Here is a 21524-nt window from a genome sequence, read left to right as displayed (position 1 = left end):
GCTACTTAACTGACCAGATCAATATCCAAGAAGTTTAATTGAGTTGATGCCATACTCTGATTAAAAGGTGTTCCTTTAAGTTTTTGAGCAGTATATTTCCTCACCATTTCACATGAAGTAATGGTAAAGCAAGCTTCATTCATACAAATCACCACATGTATAAAGATCATTGACCCAAGTGTGGATTATTATTGTTATCTTTGTGGTGAAACCATACCATTTGTATCATCATGATTTCCAAGAAACTACAGAACGTCCCCATGAGTACCACATTGTGTCATGGGAAGCCATAAGTGATATCAATAATTTCCAAATGCAAACTCTTTAGCTTGGGAGTAGGTGTAGGATGTTTCATAAATTCTTCTCATTTCCTACTCTGAGGTTGAGCAAATTCTTATCCTAGTTTGAATTTTAGTGCAATTATATCTAATAAAAACGTCTGTACATACATAACTCTTATCACCCATGATGTCCCAGTTAGGGACAAAACTTTGCAATCATTTGACACACTGTACTGGAATACAGAAAGGTGGAGAAGCTACTCATTCTGATGCCCAGAACAGCAAATTTATTTCTTATTATACTTGCATGTGCTGATTAATTAATCATATCAGTTCCATTATATATTTTCATTATTGTTGACAATAAAAGCTTTGATATGCCATGTTAAAAAAGCAGGGATAGGACACAGATTTCATCAATCCAATAACTGTTTTTTTATCTTGTATTTTAAAAAACTACCAAGATTGAAAAGATTTCATGCCTTAATGTTAAGAAACATTCTATACAGAAGAAAATATTGCACTGTTAGGATAATAATAATCATAATATACTTAGTCAGAAACATTACTGCCGCCAGGATTTAATTCAGGGGGGTGCATAAAGAGATTTTTTTCTTTCTACGCTCCCCCCCGCAACAAAAACTTTTTTTGTATATGTATGTGCCCATTAAATCCCTGCCAATACAGTCGCTATCTCTGAACAGTACAGAGCAGTCAGTTTTTGCATAGATAGATTAACCACTTAAGGCATGACCTAATTTTTAATTTTCTGACAAAAAAATCATCGACTTTTTTTTGTTATCATATGATCACTGGAATATAGTTAAAAATGTTATTGATGTATTCAGTGGCATAGGTAGTGCTTTTTTCCTTAAGTTTTTAATGTAATTTTGTAAGCACTTACATACAGCTAGACCTCTTTTACGCGGTTAATAGTTCCGATTTCTGGGAGAACAGTACACTTTAGAAAAATATTTCAAATAAAATTGTAGACATTGATAAGTTCTACAACTTTTATGATAAATATTTTCTCTAAAGCTACTGTTTTCCCATAAATCGAACTATACCGCGTAAAGATCTAACTGTACACTATAAGAGGCTACAAGTTTTATCCGGCTGTTTCCGAGGCACTCAAGATTGGCATGACACTTCCTGCAACAACCTGCAGTATTGAAAGATCTTTTAGCACATTACGGCGCGTCAAAACTTGGAACCGATCTACAATGAGTGACGATAGATTAAGTGGATTATGTATGCTTAGTGTACACAAAAAAAGAATAAATAATTGTCCAAAATTTATCGACAAAGTTGTAGACAAGTTTGAACAACAAAAAAGAAGGCTTGAGATGCTAATTTAGAAACAAAGTGAATGATTGTTTATGTATAGTTGTAAAATGTAAACGTCTAATTGTAATTTAAAAATTTAAAATAAAAACTATTTTTTCGCGTTTTTTCTTATTATTGAAAGATTTATTTTTTTTCTCCATTTCCTTTTTTTTCAAAAGCTAGGGGGGTGCACGTGCACCTACTTGCACCCCCCTGCCGGGCCCATGGTCAGAAAAAAGTAATTGTTTAATTCAAAAAGGCACATTTCAAGCAGACATTTATGGAAATGGGTTAACCTTTTATATGTTGTGCCTTTTGAGCAAAGATTTAAAACAAAGAAAAATAGCCAAAAAATAAGATGCAAGTGTCAAGATAACTGCAGATAAGGCAGTTAGAAAGTTTTAAAGAACAGGTGAGACTGTAATAGAACACGATTTTCAGAATTTTAAGATCTATTACAGGATCCTGTTAAACTAAATAGCAACTTTAAGGAAAAATGTCTCCAACTGCTTGTACAGAGAAGAAAGACATATTAAAAGAAGAAAAAAAAAACAGTAAAACCACCACAGAACTAAAATAATGGAAATAAAGAAGTGACTTTAAAAACATAATTTTATAGGAGTATGCACATTACCTTTCCTTGGTATCTTGTGTGTCTATACCTCTTATGACCAGTGCTCCCTCTCTTGAGAGCATTCTTATAAATTTTGCTTTTTAGACTCTCTGATTTCAAGTTGCCTTGCTCTTCTTTTGTCTTCTTTTATACTTCCTGTCTTTGAAGACGACTCTCTGCATGCCCCCTTCACCTTTACTTTTCTTATGTCTTACACTTGCACTTACTCTTTCAGTTGTGTCACCAAAGTTATCAATTTGGTTACTCTGAATGATTAGACACACATACACACACAGACAGATCTTATCATTTTATTATATAATAGATAACATTTACAAATGCAATTAATCTATTTCAGGTTTACAGGGAGGCAAAGCCTGTCTCGTCAGCTTTTAGGCAACCAGTACACAATATAATATTCACACACCTGCTTAATCTGAATCACATTAGTCAATCCAAATTGATTTTTCATTGTAAAGCTTGGGTATGCAGTATAGCATAGTAGTTAAGTCTTTGGACCCAGAGGTCGTGGGTTCAAATTCTGCTATGGACACTTTGCAAACATAAGCAAGACATTTCACCTGCCTGTGCTCAAATTAGAAAAACAAAAAAATGCAACCAACTGTATTTCTTAAATGCTGTACGTCACCTTGGATAAAGGCATCAACCAAATAATTAGTAATATTAATAATACTCTCACAGTCAAGACATTAAGCAAACATTAAAGGTTATACTAATGAAGCCTTTTTATATGGAGACTTAGCATACAGTGAAGACACATTTTGCACCTTATATACAGTTTAAAAGAATTAAAACTTCAGATAAGTTTCAGAATTCTTTTTTCTTTTTAACTTGTTCTGTCCATTATCTGACATACTGTTTGCTAGTGTTTTTTGTTCAGTTTTTAAAGATAATGAGGTACGATAAAATGTAATTTTTTTTTGAGTTTTACTCTAGTCACTTGTGTGAGGATTTTTTAACTGTCTGCAGGTGGAAATAATTAAATAGGTTCTTGTGATCTAATATATCTTACAGAGTCCGGACAGCTAGAACAGCGGCTAGAAGAGGCCAGCAGTGCAAGAAGAGAGCTAGAAGATAGCTCCCGGCAAATAAAGATGCTTGAAAAACAAATGAAAGTGGTAAAGCAAGAAAAGGAAGGCCTTCAAAAGGTAGCAGAGCATATATGCTGGATATATTTTTATATATAAACAACATAATTATATATTATTACACTTTTTTACTTAATTTATATTGTATTCTTATGTTGGTTTCTTTCTGATGTTTGTAACAAATACTGTAGGTTGTAACAAATTTTTTGTGTGCTATTTTTATAGAACTGTTAGTTTCGGACTTTGCATGACATGTCATCAGTTTACAGTATTTCCAAAAGATTCCTTATTTGATAGGATGCAACATTTTTTCTGCACACTCATACAAGCTTACTTTGTTTTATGGTACAAAAGTGCACCTTGCAAGCTGAACATTTGGTATACTGTGAAATTCAGTGGCAAGAAATAAACCAGCTAACGTTTGCCTTAAAATCCAATAGAGATGTCTTTTTGGTGTACAGTATATAACACCACTACAACAGGTTGTTTTTTAGCCAATTTGATCCTCTTTGTCAGTTTTGGGGTAACTGTATCTTGTCTATAGTGTTGCTTTGGTTGAAATGGCTAAATATATTTTCATTGGGAAGAAAACTAGAAATCTTAAAATAATTAAGATTTTATTTTTTATAGGAACTGATTGAGACAAGTGAGAAGTTAAAATGCCAGACAAAGGAGCTCAAAGATGCCCACAGTCAAAGGAAAATAGCAATGCAAGAATTTTCTGAGATGAATGAGCGTTTAACTGAACTGCGATCTCAAAAGCAGAAGTTGACAAGGCAGCTTCGAGATAAGGAAGAAGAAATTGAAGGTTTTGTGCAGAAAATTGAAAACCTGCGGCAAGATATACGCAAAGTAGAAAGGCTTAAGAAGGAGGTATGGTAATGTTTTGGTTTTGCACACTTAATTTGAATTTACTATCTTGCTTAGTTTAAAATAACTTGATTACTCAAATATTAATCACATATATTTTTCTACACATTTTTTATCATTTAATAACGAAGGTGATATGATATTCCCAAACCAGATTAATCAATTTCAGGATTATGTGTGGGGCTTGTGCCTAACCAATAACAGTGTACACAAAGTAGAGATTAACCCTGGGCCAAGTGATAGTCTATCACAATGCCCATTCATGCACACAGCCATGCTCACAATTAAACAGGTTATATTTAGAGCCACGAGTTAACTAAACTAGCAAATACAAGGAGAACATGCAAACTTCATGCAGAAAATGATCATGGGCCTGATATATAATGCCTTGCGTAGAATTTACACTAAAATCTGGCAAATGGACAACACTAGAAATGTGCGTATGCACAAAAAATTCAGATACATAAAACTGAGTGCAAGCAAAGTTCTACGCACTTTCCTTTTATAAATCCTAATCAACATGAATTTTAACGCACATGTACAAGCCTACTGCCCCATCCCAACTCCTCCCAGAATTTTGCCTATTTGAATATGTAAATTGGTATAAACAGACCCTTCCATTCAGTGTTTTGACAAAAGACAATGGCAAAAATTTCAGTAAATATGACATGAAGCTAAAGGTAAAATGTACTATTTGGCAAAAGCAGTAGTATAAGCAACAAAAGTAAATTAATGGAGTGGCATGGTGAAGGCACTCAAAAGTTCTAGTTCAGAAAGTCGCACAGTGCCCAAATAAAAAAGGTAGTAGTCAGAAATCAAAGTTGATGTGAAAAGGTGAATTGCATCCCACCATCGGAATGTCAACATCACTGGAGGAGGTAGCAGAATTCTGGGGCTCACACCGTTTGAGCAGCAGGCTGCTGCAGTTATTGGCAAGACACTTATAACCAGCATTTTAACATTGCTTAGTCAGCGGGTTAGTGAGCTGGGTGAGAAGCCATGTCTTCAGCGGGTACCTGTTGTAACTTAAGTTATTGTATTATATGGTTACATCATACAGAGGACTTACAATTTTGACAAAAGGGGTAATAATAAATGTCTTAGTGAGAGGCCAGCCATCACAGACAACACCATTTTCAGGTTTGTTCCCAATACTCATATTTCTCGGAATGAGTTAATCATGAGTTGAACCAAGCCATCTCACCACAACATTAATGACATGCATTTTTCCATCACAGATAATTTGCACATTAATAGAGAGGAAATGCTTTCTATTTCAATAAGCAAATTTCATCTTTGACGGCACCTTTACAGCAGTGGAACAGTGTGTGCATTTGACTGCTCCAGTTACATTTGGAAAACCGGGCATTACTGTGAATTGATGTTTGATGTTTGCCTGTTCAACTGTAGTGTAAGGAAATTGCATATATCTGGCTGACAAGCTGATAATACCACCCCATACAGCTGACATGGCACGACTCAGTGATGACTGAGTAATACGTGATCGGTCAGCCAGTTCATGTTGAAAATATTGCCGTGGCTAAGAACCCGAAGGTGGACAGAACTTGCAGAGGAACAGGTAGAACATAATTCCTCAAAGTCTGCCTTTGTAACCGGCACCAGTTCAGTACACAGCTCCAAGAGTATAGTTCTTGGAACCCAAATTGACTTAGAACCCAGTCATCATTATAGGACAAGAAATCGGTATGATCTCTATATACGTGTTCTCTTCTAATTCTTCCATTTGTGATGTCATCTAACAACACTACATTAGCCATGGTAGTTGCAATAGTTTGGCCATTCTGTGCACCGTTATATTGTTACAGATTCATTACAATCAAGTGCCTTAAATAGTAAATGACATGCAATTAATTTCAGTGTATTTGATAAACCCATGTCATGGATGCAAATCTAAAAAGAAGAGAGGTAAACCACACAGAAACAGTAGCACTGCTTTGACTCTGAGTGACGGTCGTTTACAAAACCAAGCAGAAACGTGCGTGTACATGGTCTGAGGCTGCTGTGAAAATGTGCATATCGCTACACTAAGTTTAGTTTTTATACATCAATATGAGCATGAAAACAGGTGTATATAACATTTTTGTGTGTCGCACTATTTAGCCATGAGGCCCCAGGTGGGGGATTTGAACTTGGGAAGCTAGATTTCGAAGGCTACCCTCTGTGAATGTAAATTTTATTTAAGCAATATCCAATACAAATGAAATCATCACAACTAATTATTGCATCTTTGTAACATTCTGTTTATTTTGTTTGAAGAATTAACTAATACTGAAAGTTAGATTTAAAAAAATTCTCCTTAGTGTTAGGGGACTGATCATCCCATCAACAAAGTGGTTGAATGTTAGACTTGCTTGACCAAAATTGAATGTAATATTCAAGCACATAACAACAAAGGAGCAACTCATACTCCTCAGCTTCAGAACTGTAACCTCACTTCCAGGGTTCTTGCTGGATGTATGATTTGGGATTATATTCTGCAAACAGCTAATTTCTCCTAGTTATCTATACTTTCTTTGAATGTTCTCTTCTTTTGTATTTATGAACAGCTGAACTATGACGACTCCTGTATTTTGAATTATGGGTTCCCATAATCTTGAATCTGTTGTAGCTGTGGCGATCTCTGCAATTATCTGTCATAGTATACCATTACTTAAATTTGGCAATTTAGGACAGCTGTTTTATACCCTTATTGTGATTAAAATTTTCCAATAATCCAAGTTTGTAGTTCATTAGCACAATTTTCTATTTTCCTTGTCCATGTAAATAATGCCTCTCTTGACACATTATTACTATATTTTTTGAAGCCTGTGCCTAAGAATTTACCAGTGGAGTATACTACTAAGTAGGTTCTTTCATGTAGGGCTGGGAGATATGACACACATAGGATGTGGTGGAAAAGTGGCTTATGTTCTGAAGCTGACTCAAAATATTCTCCTTCACCTCATTATATAGGCAGCACTTCTGCAAAGTATTTTGCAACTGTGAAGGACATATTTCAGATCAGGCACAATTTCTGAGTTCCATGTTTTTTTGAGCAATAGACTCCATATCTTTTACAATGTGGTATGTTACAGTAGCTGTTATTTCCTTACATATGGGGCTTGTCTTTTCATACAGTATGCAACAAGAGAATGTTTCTGTCAGTGTGGTTTGTTTTACGGCAGTGTGCTTTGTTGCATTTTGAGCAGAGGTCTCTCAAAGTTTCTTTATACTTTGTAATAGGTTTTGTTTTCATGTGATTGAATAAGTTTCGTGTGTTGCCTACTTCTCTCTTGCAGAGTTTGCATGTAACAATCTTTTGTTCTGTATCATTCTGTCTAAAGCCAAACCATTTTCAAACTGGCCATCACATTTGTACCTTTTTTAACACTAAATCATTGTGGACGGCACTACACACCTCTGCCTCCATTTCAGCCATTGTTGCTAAGCAGGAGACAGGCTTTAGTCAGAACACCCTCATTTTCCACTGAGCCTGGAGGGATCCAAGTGACATTTTGATCAAGTCACTTAACATGCCTGCTACACAAAGCAAAAATGACTGAGCAGCAGTGTGCTGCTCAAGGCTTTGAGAATATAATTCAGTATACAAAACCAATTTATTTTGCACTGTAAAAAAATAAATAAGACGCAAAACTGATCTGGTATTTGTAATAATGGGACAGAAACACAGTGCCCTTGCATGCACTGTTTACTCAGAGCTAACAAAAACAAGTTATCTGTTGGAAAAGTCATAATCTAGGCAGAGATTCAAAGCCAGTCTCTCAGAGGACAGGCTGGGAAGGTAAAAAATGTAGCAGAAACACTTTGGGGAAATCGGGGAACAAAACAACAAGTGAAAGATGATGTAGGTAAGCTTTCATGAAAACTTGGGAATTAAACTTTTCAAATATGTTGCACAAACACTTCACCAAGTTCACAGACAGATAATTATAACTCTGTTATATCTAATTATAAATCATGCTGTTTAACCAGTTGTAGCTTGCGCTGGCGCTTCCAACTGTGGTGCACTGTATGCTATATACAGTCATATGAAAAGGTTTGGGAACCCCTCTCAGCCTGGATAATAATTTACTCTACTTTCAACAAAATAGATAACAGTGGTATGTCTTTCATTTCCTAGGAACATCTGAGTACTGGGGTGTTTCGTGAACAAAGATTTTTAGTGAAGCCGTATTTAGTTGTATGAAATTAAATCAAATGTAAAAAACTGGCTGTGCAAAAATGTGGGTTTTGCTGATTTGAATGCATGTAACTGCTCAATACTGATTACTTGCAACACCAAATTGGTTGGATTAGCTCGTTAAGCCTTGAACTTCATAGACAGGTGTGTCCAATCATGAGAAAAGGTATTTAAGGTGGTCAGTTGCAAGTTGTACTCTGAAGAGTACAGTTTCAACTGTAAGGAATGTAATCAGGAAATGGAAGGCCACAGGCACAGTTCCTGTTAAACCCAAGTCTGGCATGCCAAGAAAAATACAGGAGCAGCATATGCGCAGGATTTGTGAGAATGGTTACAGACAACCCACAGATCCCCTCCAAAGACCTGCAAGAACATCTTGCTGCAGATGGTGTATCTGTACATCGTTCTACAATTCTACAAGAACATCTGTATGGCAGGATGATGAGAAAGAAGCCCTTTCTGCACTCACACCACAAACAGAGTCAATTGTTGTATGCAAATTCTTATTTGGACAATCCAGATTAATTTTGGAACAAAGTGCTTTGGACTGATGAGACAAAAATTGAGTTATTTGATCATAACAAAAAGCGCTTTGCATGGCGGAAGAAGAACACCTCATTTCAAGAAAAACACCTGCTACCTACTGTCAAATTTGGTGGAGGTTCCATCATGCTGTGGGGCTGTGTGGCTAGTTCAGGGGCTGGGGCCCTTGTTAAAGTCGAGGGTTGGATGAATTCAACCCAATATCAAAAAATTCTTGAGCATAATGTTCAAGCATCAGTCACAAAGTTGAACTTACGCAGGGGTTGGATATTCAAACAAGGCAATGACCCAAAACACAGTTCGAAATCTACAAAGGCATTCATGCAGAGAGAGAAGTACAATGTTCTGGAATAGCCGTCACAGTCCCTTCACTTGAATATCATTGAAAATCTATGGGATGATTTGAAGCAGGCTGTCCAAGCTTGCCAGCCATCAAATTTAACTGAACTAGAGAGATTTTGTTTGGAAGAATGGTCAAAAATATCTCCATCCACAATCCAAACACTCCTCAAAGAATATAGGAGGCGTCTAGAGGCTGTTATATTTGCAAAAGGAGGTTCAACTAAGTATTGATGTAATTTCTCTGTTGGGGTGCCCAAATGTATGCACGTGTCTAATTTTGTTATGATGCATATTGCATATTTTCTGTTAATCCAATAAACTGGGTGTCACTGCTGAAATACTACTGTTTCCATATGGCATGTCATATATTAAAAGGAAGTTGCTACTTTGAAAGCTCAGCCAATGATAAATAAAAATCCAATGAATTAAGAGGGGTTCCCAAACTTTTTCATATGACTATAGCATTTGTTGTTTTTTGTGTGATGTTATATTTTTAAAGCTGCTTTGTGACAATACTTGTTTACTGCACTATATGAAATGACATGTTAGTGTTAATTAAAGTCAAAACTAATTTCCTCACACATCACAGATCTACAGCAGTGATTTCCACCATGTTTCTTTGTCTGAAATTGCCTTGCTAACTTGACCCAATGGTTCTGACATCGTGGGTTCCTGTTGCCAAGTTTAATTAATACATCACGATAGTTTTATTTTTAAATAATGTATTAAAAGCTTCATTCATATCGTGACACTCAATATATTGCCCCGGCTTACTTTCATTTATTGAGATAGTATCTGTTTGTTTCAAAGCATTGTAGCCCTCAAATATCTACTTTCTAATGATTCCCTCTGGTTCTTATTCAGGCAAACATCATCTAGTAGTCATATATTTTCATTATTAAAACATGTTCAAGTCAATCTGCAAGGCTGCTGCATCTTGAGGCTAAAATATACATGTAAACTATAACAGCCTACATGCCATGTAAACTTGTGTAAACCACAAAAGTCCAATGCAGAACTGGTATATTGGTAAGTACCTCCAAACACAAAAATAGTGAAAATGTATCTTATATACACACTTATTTTAACTATGTTTATTGCAATAAATATAAAAAGAGAAGTAAAAATTGACAATGATATTAGAAACAGCAAAATCGATTTCCCTAGTACTACTTTGGGTTTTAACTTGTCTACATTTTGGCTAGATTTTTTGAGGACACCCTGGCATAAATGGTCGGTCAGTCAGTTATTATCCAACCCGCTGTAATCTAACACAGGGTCATGGGGGTTTGCTGGAACCAATCCCAGTCAACACAGGGGGCAAGCTAGAAACAAATCCCAAGGCAGGGTGCCAACCCACCACAGGGCACACACACACACACCCCAAGCACACACTAGGGGCAATTTAGGATCGCCAGTGTATCTAATCTGCATTTCTTTGGACTGAGGGAGAAAACCGGAGGAAACCCACACACACACGGGGAGAACATGCAAACTCCATGCAGGGAGGTCTCTTTACTGTGAGACAGCAGCACTACCATTGTGCCACGGTGCCGCCAGGCATAAATGGTTCTGATAATTTCAATTAATTTTCCATTACTTTTGTAATCCATTAAGTAAGATGACAAAAGTATGATTTCCAATTACCTTCTTTTCAACCCTGCAGTATTCACTTTGAAACTAATGTAGCCAATAATGTCAAATCCATAACTATTCTTCAAGTGCCCTAATGAACATACATGTCAATAATAAAAATGAAAATACCAAAAAGAAAAAGTTGCAAATTACAGCTTGCACCCCATTACTAATTTAGGGTGTATAGGGAGTGTTGGCATCCATCATGGATGACTAGTGAGAAGTGAACTTAAATAAATAACTAGATTTATTATTGTAAATGATGAAAGAGTTCTTTAAAAAATAATTTTTGAGTTTTTATTGTAATATTGCTGAGATAATCCAGCAGAGAAATTTTATATGACTTAAGATTTTTCAGAAATGCATTTCCAGAGAGCTTTAACATTTTGCCAGAAAAAAATATATGTAATGTTAGAATCAGGGCTGTAAATTTGTGGCTGTCCTGTAAATCAATTTGCTGCCCCCTAGAAAATAAATTTTCCCTCTGTTGTTAAGATATCTTTTTACATTATGTGTTTTTCCTTGGTAAACACAAATATATATTGGTAGGTTTCATACAGACTGAATCTTGAAATTCTTGTTTGCTTACAGTTTTACAAAGCTCACAGTTCACACTGCAATGAGATAGTCTTTGATAGATTTATCCATTTAAATCAAGCACCTTTACTAACTGGGAATAAAGACAAATGTAAATGACACTGGGAGTATAATTGGTCAAAACAAAAACTGCCTTTGACCGTGCTTAATATAAGGACTTTGTGAGGCTAAAATATGAGGAGCAGCAAAAAACACCTGGTTCTGGATTAATGTATTGTCCTTGGTGCCACAAATTTGCACATTGGCACAACACTGGCATAGATATACCAAGAAGTTCTGTGTCTGGCTACATTGAGACATTCATTGAAAGCTCGAACAATTTCAAACTTTAAACATTAGTGGAACATGAGGCCGGCAAGTTTCACCAACATGCTGGTTCCACTACTGGCAAGTAGAATAGTGTAACAGTTTAGGGATACAGCTTGGGCAGTGTTAAGCTAGTAATATTGTATTCAGTAAATTCTTGTATCATACTGCTTAAATAACCCACAACAGGCAGCACTGATGCTTCTGTTAGTGAAAAAGAGATAGTGTACCTCTGCACCTGTAAAGGCTGCACTTGTGGTTATTTTCATGCTGGGAGAAATGCAAAATGCAATAGTAAACTCTGAAGATATAATTAATGCTATTGAGTCCACTGTTACTGAAATGTTACAACTCAACATTAGGATTTCTATAGCAAATGTGTTGCTTTAGGTTCAGATGGAGCTGTTGTCATGATGGGCAAAAGCTCTAGAGTTGTTTGCAGAATAAAACCTCGACAATCTGCTTTGCAAACAATACACCACACAAGAGCTTACATGTAAGATAGAATCAAAAAACCTACATTGGTAAATAAGGATGACATACCTCTGACAGGAGTATTTTTCTTTTATCACAGTTCACCTGAACTACGAAACCAACTGAAATGATGTTTCACCTTAAATGTCATGAGAGACCACATTCCCCATAAAGTGGAAGGCACCACATGGTTTTTTATACAGATTTGGCAATAAAGTTATTGTCAGCATTTCAGTGTGTATTGTAAAGATCTAAGCCAGATTGTTTCTGGCAAGCAAAAATACAACCACAGTACTTTTTGACCTGCTTGAAGTCTCCAGAGATTGTAAAATGTCTGTACTTCTTATTGGATATTCTTTTAGTGCTAAAACCGTTTTCTTTGCATTTGGAAGAATCTGTAGCAAGTATTGACCATGTACTTTACCAACAAAATGTTTGCTTTCATGTCTGAGCAACTTCAAACAATATTGCGGGGAACACTTTGCTTGCCTCTTGCGACATCTAGCTCACCCTTTTGTGATAGCCACTCTTTCACCTACTGGTTGACTGCTCCGCTTCTTTTTTTTTTTTTATTTTAATCCAGATTTTTTTCTTCCCCTTTGACTGGGTCAGGCTCTCTTTTTGTTATTGTGGATGCCTGTGCCTTGCTGTTGACCTACAGTATGCTATTTTGGAAACTAGCAGAACTATTTGGGTCTGACACATGCAAGTGCGATCAGCCAGTTTCCTCATCAACACCCTGGGGTGCCTGTCCATGTTATCAGACACTTGCATATTCACCAAACCTGAGCTGCATTGTTTTTATAATTAAAAATGCTCCTTTACCATGGACCCCCAATGCACCTAACTTTCACTATCTTAATGTATGTATGTCTGTCTAATGCAACAGTCAATACATTCAACTTCAGTAGATCGTTTAATCTGTGGTATGAGGACTCTGTTTGGCAACAAAGACCAGAGATAGATAGTTATCAAAAGAAAGCATCAACAAATGGTACTAAGCAAGAGGGAGTTACATCTGCTGAAATGGCTAATGACAAAGTTTAGCTTCAAACACTAACTTTGAAATGGCCATGACTTGCTCATTTTAAAATGCATCCTTGTTTATTTGAAAATCTATGCTATTGTTTTTCTCTGTTTATGCAGAATGTGTGTGTACGGTACAGTGCATTCATAAACAAAAGTAGTTCCTTAATTATGTTCTTTATGTAACACAAATTTATAACACGGATATGTTTTATATGCAAGTTTTCAGTGAATATTGTATAAGCAACTTTTTGTTTTAAATCTGAAGGAACCTATAAACAACTTTTTTTTTTTTTTATCTGAAGGGTTGGCAGGTTTCCTGAAGAAGCAGGCCCAATGGACAGTGAAATTCAAAATTTAATTTTGACCCCTGGTTGGAACAAATCTTAAAATATTTTAAAGCAAAGTATTTTTTCTCTAGTAAAGCAGTTCCATTTTATTGGCAACTTCTTATAGTCCTGAGGTGGCATAGTTGTTTTTGATATCTTTTGGTCCTTAAAGTGTTAGTTTAAGCTTTATGCAGCTGATTGTTTAACTTTTCATTTTTCTGCCAAATTTTATCTTTAATAACAGGCTGACTAAAATAAAAGGGTCTGCTTTGTTTGAACCAAAGGAAGTATACAAACTTGTTTCTTTTTTCTGTATTTATCGTACATTGCAGTCTTTTTAAAATAGCATATATCATAAGTGGTGGGGACAAGATTTTTCTTGATTGTGGTGTGTAAAGGCTTGGTTATATATTTAATACATTTTTTCCATTTTCCATTTTCATTTGAAATGTAGAAGAAAACACCGATGTACATTTATTTTTTGTAGGTATTTATACTTGTTTAATATTTTAATAAAATAAAAGGTAGTAGATGTGACCACCCTCTTTAGTCACTTCAGAATTGTCAGGAAATCCATACACCCAATGGAACTAAGAGCTATAGAATATACACGTTCACTCCTCTGGTCAAGGAGATGAATTGTGCAACAGGGATCTTTAGTAAATAATTTACAGGAGTGAAATACTGCTCAGCCTGATCCCACTCCAATTTTTTTCCAAGTTAATATTAAAATGAATGAGCTTCCCAGAACTTTGAACCTAATGCAATATAGAAAGATTTTTATAAAACATTACAAGCTTTTTAATTTACTAATAATAATACAAAATTGGATAAGCACCACTGCTCACTCCAGATGTTGTTTCTAAAAACCCTGAAAGTAAATCCATGGGAAGGCTTTGCAGTATTACAGAAAAATACTGTCAATAGCATAATCAAAACCCTTCTAACTTTAACAGTTAATGAAGTTAGTCTCAGAAGAAAAAACATACCAGCTTGTGCATCTTATGTTTTTTATTGATAAGGTAATGAAAATGTAGCAAAGGTAGCAACCAGCATGTAAGTAATTGGCAAATAATGCCTGAAGGTAAACAATGAGGTCATAATCAGATAGATGTAATTGTATCTGAAAAGTACATTTTTAAAATTATAGTTACAAACATAACTGTTAAACCATCTCTGCATACCCCTTTTTGCATATCCATCAACAGATGAGACCTACACTATATCTTTAAAGTTTGTGTTTTTTGGTTAGCCGCAGGGGATATCCTATAGGCACTTCCATCTTCATCCTACTTCTCAAAGATGGATTTGGTTAGGCTAATAGGCAGTTGTAGTTTGGCTTGGTGTTGGTATGTATATAAATGCTGTGAAGATTAGCCTGGACACAGACTCAGAATGTCCCACAAACACACACGTTTATTAACCTTCTGCACAACAACACAGTGCACAAACCCCACAATGTTCAGTCCTTATCTCTTTACAGTCCTTTTTATTCTGTTGCCTACACTCCCCTCTCATAAGCTCTGTCCTCTGCCTCCCGACTCTGGCTCCCCAAGTGGAATGAGGTATCCTCTTTTATACTGCACCCGAAAGTGCTCCAGGTGCTCCTCAATCAAGTTCCAGCAGCACTTCTGGGTGTGTCGGAAGTGATGCATAGGAATCCGGCTCCTCTTCTGGAAGCACTTCTGATTGTGGAGGAAGTGCTGCAGACCATGGCTCCGGAACTGTCTAGGCGTTCCCTGGTGATGTCCCCGGGCCCCTGCTGGGTTGAGCTTCTAAGCTCCAGTCTCGTGGCCCCAATGTAAACTGGGGGGCTGCCCTCTCGTGCCCCAGGGAGAGGCATTGCTGGTGATATGTTCACTCCCCAGTCCTCTCCTCAAAATGGTGTCCTGACTGGACAACGTCCTCGGCCATCTATTACAATGTGTATTATGCTGTAATGTTGCCCCATCAGTGGCAGCTGGTGGTCTTTAAAATAGGGGAAGCACATTTTGGACCTACATCGTAAAATTAGCCAATTATTGCAGGATGTTATTTATATGCAAATTCTGCCCTCCTTTCTTTCTGTAGAAAATGGTCTGTGTGTGTCCCTGTTGTACCAACTGGGAGTCTTTTCCAGAGACTTGACCAGTTTCCTCTCAACGGCAGGCAGAGCAAGGTTACTTAAACGTTTTTGGCCTATGGTGTTGCGGGTGTACAACTTGACTCATTTTAAGCAGGTGGAGCTCCTCTCTACACCTGCTGATGTTGCTCCAATTGTTGCCACTAAAGACAATAGCTTGTATAGCTGAAGTATTGCACTAACTCTGTGTCTTAAAAAAAACACCAAGCAATCACACAGCTTCCTCCAGTTGCCCTGCAAGTCATGATTTGAATACAGGACTTGGAGTTCACATCTCGGTCTCCCTGAATCAATGAAATGGTCATATCTTTTCAGGACACTTTGGAATGCCACCTCAGGAAACACCTGACTCCATCCATTTTCCAGCCCGCTGAATCCGAACACAGGGTCACGGGGGTCTGCTGGAGCCAATCCCAGCCAACACAGGGCACAAGGCAGGAACCAATCCTGAGCAGGGTGCCAACCCACCGCAGAAACACCTGACTCATTTCATTCAATGTCCCTGTATTGTTTAGTTCTAGGAAGTATATACTTTACAAATTTGGAAAACACTGAGAGATCTGCTTCATAAGATTGTCTAGAATGGCCATTTCTATAACGCTCCTGAGGATGCTGCAATTGTGACAGACACTGATGCTTTTTCCTAGGAGGTCTGAAGTGAGGCTTGCCGCTTTTGAATAAACAGCTTTGAAAGCCTCCTTTGTCCTCTTCTCCTTTTCAAAAGCAGGAGACTCTTAATTCTTTGTTTGTAGTAAAGAAGTTCCATAGCCCTCTGCTGTTTTTAACCAAACAACTTGAGATGGTTTCGTTAAGAGGCAAGGTACGGAGTAAGATCGCTGTCAAAAATAACTCGTAATAATTTAAGTCAAATTTACATTTCTCTGGTGCCAATTGCACTTGCTCTTCTGAAAGTTACATTTGCTTCTGAAAGTTATGCTTGCACTTCAGAAAATTACACTTGCTCCTAAAAAATATGCTTGTACTTTTGAAAGTCATGCTTGCTTCTGAAAACTACAAGTACAGTTCTCAGGTGTGAACAAACTGCAAAAAATAGGTCATTTGACACACAAGACATTCACAGATGAGGAAGAAACAACACAATGAAATGAATCAAAAATGACAACATGCAATTAATAAAAAGTGAGAGCATGAAATTAACGGTGGTGTTTTTTAAACTTAACATTACAGCTTAGCAGAGTGATGTTTGTTAAACTTATATAGAAAAGCAAGATGTTGCGGAAAGTTCCCAACCTTCGGATTTCGGCAGTCGTGGTCATACTACCACCACAAGCCCCCCTAGAGTATATGAATGTATACAAAAAAGGCGTACTGGTCAGGGGCTTTGCACAATATAAACTTCTGAAGCAGCCCCCTAGTAAAGGCACTGCTTTGTGATTTTGCTAGGGAAGCACTGAGTTGGATTAATGACTGAATGCAGATAATGTTACATCCTTATAATATAGGAATATTTAGGACAAAATTAAATAAACAAAATAAATTGAAGAACAGTGAAATATAATAATAAATACATAACATTAAATATGGGAGTTTGCAAGTTTTCCCCGTGTCTGCGGTGGTTTCCTCCCATGGTCCAAAGACATGCAGGTTAGGTGCTTTGGCAGTGCTTAATTGTGTATGTGTATGTGTATTTGTGCATGTGTATGTTCGCACTGCAATGGACTGGCGGCCCTATGCTGGCTGTGATAGGCTCCGGTAGACTCCCGCGACACTGTTCAGGACAAAGCGGGTCTGAAAATGACTGACTGACTTAAAGGAATAAGGAACAAAAGGCATATTTCATGACCATTTAATTATTTATACTTGCATTTCATGTTATTATTTATTTTTTGTCACATTTTACAATGCTTTTATTCATTTTCATTTTATTTATTTGTTTGCATACATCCATGTATCAATCCAATTTCTAAACCGAGGCAGAGTCACAGGGAAATTATAGCCTATACCAGAAGTATAAAGCTCTTTTCTTTTATCATGCCAGTTAATCATCCTCTTTAATAAAACCCTTGTGTGCGTCCAGGTGTCCGTGTGTGTGTCTTCTGGTGAAGTGCGCATGCGCGGGGCTACACCGCACGTGTTCAGTCTCTTCCTGTGCATTCCCTGTGCAGAGAGAGACAGACAGACAGACAGACACACAGGCGCGCGAGAGTCATGCACACACAGGCCCATGCGCGAGTCACACACACACACACACACACGGCAGACAGATAGACACACACACACACACACACAGGCGAGAGACAGACAGACACAGACACAGAGGCGCGCGCTTAAGAGACACACACACACACGTGCATTGTTGCAATGTTACTTTTCTTGGTTGTTTATTAAATTACAGATTTTTCAAATGTTCATTTTTTCCCCTGTGCTTAAAACTCATTAAAAAATGAGTTTTTAGCGAGCGTGTCATAAAGCTATAGCGCAAATTCTTGCAGTGTTAGTTTTCTCTGTTGTTCAAGGTTTTCTTAGTGTTATTCAATGTTTTTACATTTAGTTTACTATTACGCTGTGATTTCTATGGTATAGTTAACTATATTTGTGCTTAAAAACTTAAAAAAATATATATTTACATACAGTTCATACGGTCTGGAACGGATTAATTGTATTTACATACAATCCTATGGGGGAAATTACTTCGGTTCAACCAGAGTTTTGTAACGAATTATGGTCGTGAACCGAGGTTCCACTGTATTACGGTCAAACAAAATTACAGGCATTTTACGGAAATACAAACCAGTATTACTGAGAGAGAAAATGAAAGGCACACAATACAGTGACACATATTACAGCCACATACAAGGTCCCCTTGCCATTTAATATAGACTGTTCATACAAATGTTTATGCACTACTGTTCTAGCGCCCGTTATTTTAACGGGCTTAATGTCTAGTTATGACATAAATCTCATTCATCAGATTACAGTGTGCCAACTTTGCCAGTCAATATGACCCATGTAACCATGCTGGGAAAAGAAAAACTCAACTGAAATTTACAACAGCATCAATCTTGTCACAAAGTTATTAAAATTAGGGTGTTCCAGTGCCATTTAACTCTTTAAAATTGGCAATTGAACATCACAATGAAACCTGTTCATTAGATATGGCAAGTTTTCCAGCCAATTCAACCCATTAAGCCACTTTGGAACAGACAAGTCTCATCTGCAGCATACAAAAGGAATCTTGTCACAAAGCTATGAAAATAAGGGTGGCAAAATGCTGCACAACTCTCTACAGTGGCTGTTAGTCTGTAACTTCAAAGTTATTCCTAGTCATTAAAAATGGGAATGTGACAAATGTGCAAGTCAGTCTGAGACAGGTAGTCACAATGGTCTGTGCAAAACTCAACTGCAACTTAACAAAGGCATCTGCATTTTCACAAAACTAGTGTAGCCCAGTGCCATCTAACCCTCTGCGGTGCCCATTAAACATCTAATTCCATTCGCTAGATATGGGAATGTGCCAACATTGCCTGTTAATTTGACTCATATTCCCATCTCAGATATAATAAAGACATCTGTGAAAAAGGGGGCTGCCTAATGCTTTACTGTACCCATTAAACATCAGAATACATCTTACTCATTAGATATGACGGTGTGCCAAATTTGTCATTGAGCTGGGCAAAACTGAACTGCTGTTTAACAAAGGCGCAAAACTTTGAAAAATAAGTTGGTGCAATTTGATGTATCTTTGTATCTGATCAGGTTTAAAATGTGGAAAACTGATTTCTTTTTTATAAATAAAGGGCCCATTTTAGTGATGCACGTTAATATATTTTATACTGCTGCAGAATATTTAACGTTTTAACATTGAATAAGCAACTGCTTTGCACAAGTTGTGCAAATAAGAAATTGGCTGGAAGCAAATAACTTCCCATATCTCCTTGGGCTTTACGCCAGACATCCCGGAGACTCTCAGGTGGAGTAAATAGAGGGTGCAGTGGCGCACCCCCATGGCAGATTAGTATCTTAGCTTGTTCTGATTGCCCATGGATGTTCACTAAATGCTGATAGGGAAAACTCCAGTCCCAGAGACCTCCAGTTTGATCACAAACACACAACACTGAGGCTGCAATTGAACCGACAACCAAAGCTTTAGCCGGTATATATGGTGTAGGATCACTGTCAAAAATAACTCCTATCGTTCCACCTTTGTGGCACGTGTAGTAACAAAAGTCAATTGTTTATAATTTGATAGAGAATGCCTTGTGTATCCAGTGGTGTATTTTTGGCAGTTTATTCACACCATTGAATTGTACTTGTAATTTTCAGAAGCAAGCGTAACTTTCAGAAGCGCAAGCGTAATTTTCAAAAGCATGCATAACTTTCAGCAGTGCAAGCGTAATCAACACGTGTGAAATGTAAATTTAAATTAAATTATTACGAGTTATTTTTGATTTTATTCTATAGCATGGAAGCCGTACGTTCTCATTGTCACAGCACTTCTAGTCAGCTAGCTCGCCTTGTCATATCAAGAGAGTTGAAAAGACTGGTTATTTTTTCCTGACTTTTGACCCAAATCAATCTTCGATATTGATCTGCCCTGCTGTTTAATTCTGCCTCTGTCTTCATAAAGAATACTTTCAAATGGCTTTGTCAAAATCAGGTTAACAATATTAGCATTGTCTGCCATTATGTTGGCTGGCTGCGTTCTGGTCAACTCAGCATCCTGGCCAGCCCACTGTCCCATTTACTCCCAGAGATGCTGAACTTCCCTGGAAATTACATTTTGCAGCATTTGTCCAATAAACGTCTAGCCTTGCTGCACTGTAAACAAAACATATTCTGAAGTGCACTTCAATGGTTTTAATGGATCATGCTGCCACGGGAATGTATGAGAAAAATAATCAAGTTAAACGACCTGCAAGAAATTGTTGAGTCTGAATGAAGTAGCCATGTAGTTGAACATGTTGTACTGTATTATGCTCTTTGTAATAGCAATGTAAATACAACAGTACATATTTGATGATTTTTTTTTCATGACATTTTAGAGGAGGTGGAGCTTCCCTTATAGTCTTAAAGCAGTCGCCCCTGCACCCCATCGAGGGTTGATTCCTGCCCTGGGTCATCTTCTCCTAGGATTAGTACTAACTGAACCCTGAACTGCAAAAACAGGAAGTAGATGAACAGTTAATTTTTTTTTAGTGCCTCAGATTAGAATAGTTCCAGATTCCACTTCCTTAGGTCAGTCTCACTATAAAATGGATTACACTGCAGGCTATGGACAAATAGTAAACCAAAATACAATGAAGGCCTCACAATGTGCCTGTGACTGGTGACTTTACATCCACCTAAACATAAACCAAGTGAGGCATCACATGATACAAAGATGAGAAAAATGATTGAAGAGACTTTGTAACTTGCAAGCAAAACATCTGCTGCAGTTAGCTTATGCATAACAGTAGTGGTGCAACGGATCACTGTTGATCCGTGATCTGAACCAATTCCTGTCCACGGTTCGGTACGCACGTGATCCGAAGATCCGAGAAAAAAAAAGTTCCACTGTATTGTGCACGTGTCTCTCACGCACTCTCTCAACCTCTCTTGCACACTAACTCAGTCTCTCTCTCTCGCAACTCGGTAGCTCTCGCGCACTGAACTGCAATTAAACTTCTCTCACGCACTATCTCTCTCACACACTTTGTCCAGTTTGCCGCTTCATACGCGTGGTCATGGCCAGCGGTAGCAGTTTAAGTAGAGGAGCAGAGGACCTAGACAAACCTCCAGCATCATTTAAA

The 21524-nt window shown here is 37.3% G+C and overlaps 1 protein-coding gene across 4 annotated transcripts in view; it reads left to right on the top strand.

Moving 5' to 3' along the window:
- LOC120525692 (serine/threonine-protein kinase MRCK alpha-like) overlaps window positions 1-21524 on the top strand; it is a 429465-nt gene that overhangs the window by 299259 nt on the left and 108682 nt on the right. For all 4 annotated transcript variants that reach the window (XM_039748213.1, XM_039748214.1, XM_039748215.1 and 1 more), the window contains exons 12-13: window positions 3256-3389; window positions 3960-4202. In XM_039748213.1, coding sequence (XP_039604147.1) covers window positions 3256-3389; window positions 3960-4202 — 377 coding nt within the window. The remainder of the gene's footprint in view (window positions 1-3255; window positions 3390-3959; window positions 4203-21524) is intronic.

This window comes from Polypterus senegalus, chromosome 3 (genome assembly GCF_016835505.1).
Source record: "Polypterus senegalus isolate Bchr_013 chromosome 3, ASM1683550v1, whole genome shotgun sequence".
Taxonomy (NCBI): Eukaryota; Metazoa; Chordata; class Cladistia; order Polypteriformes; family Polypteridae; genus Polypterus; species Polypterus senegalus.
Note: the sequence above shows the minus strand (reverse complement) of the source record. Positions and strands in the feature narration are given on the sequence as shown.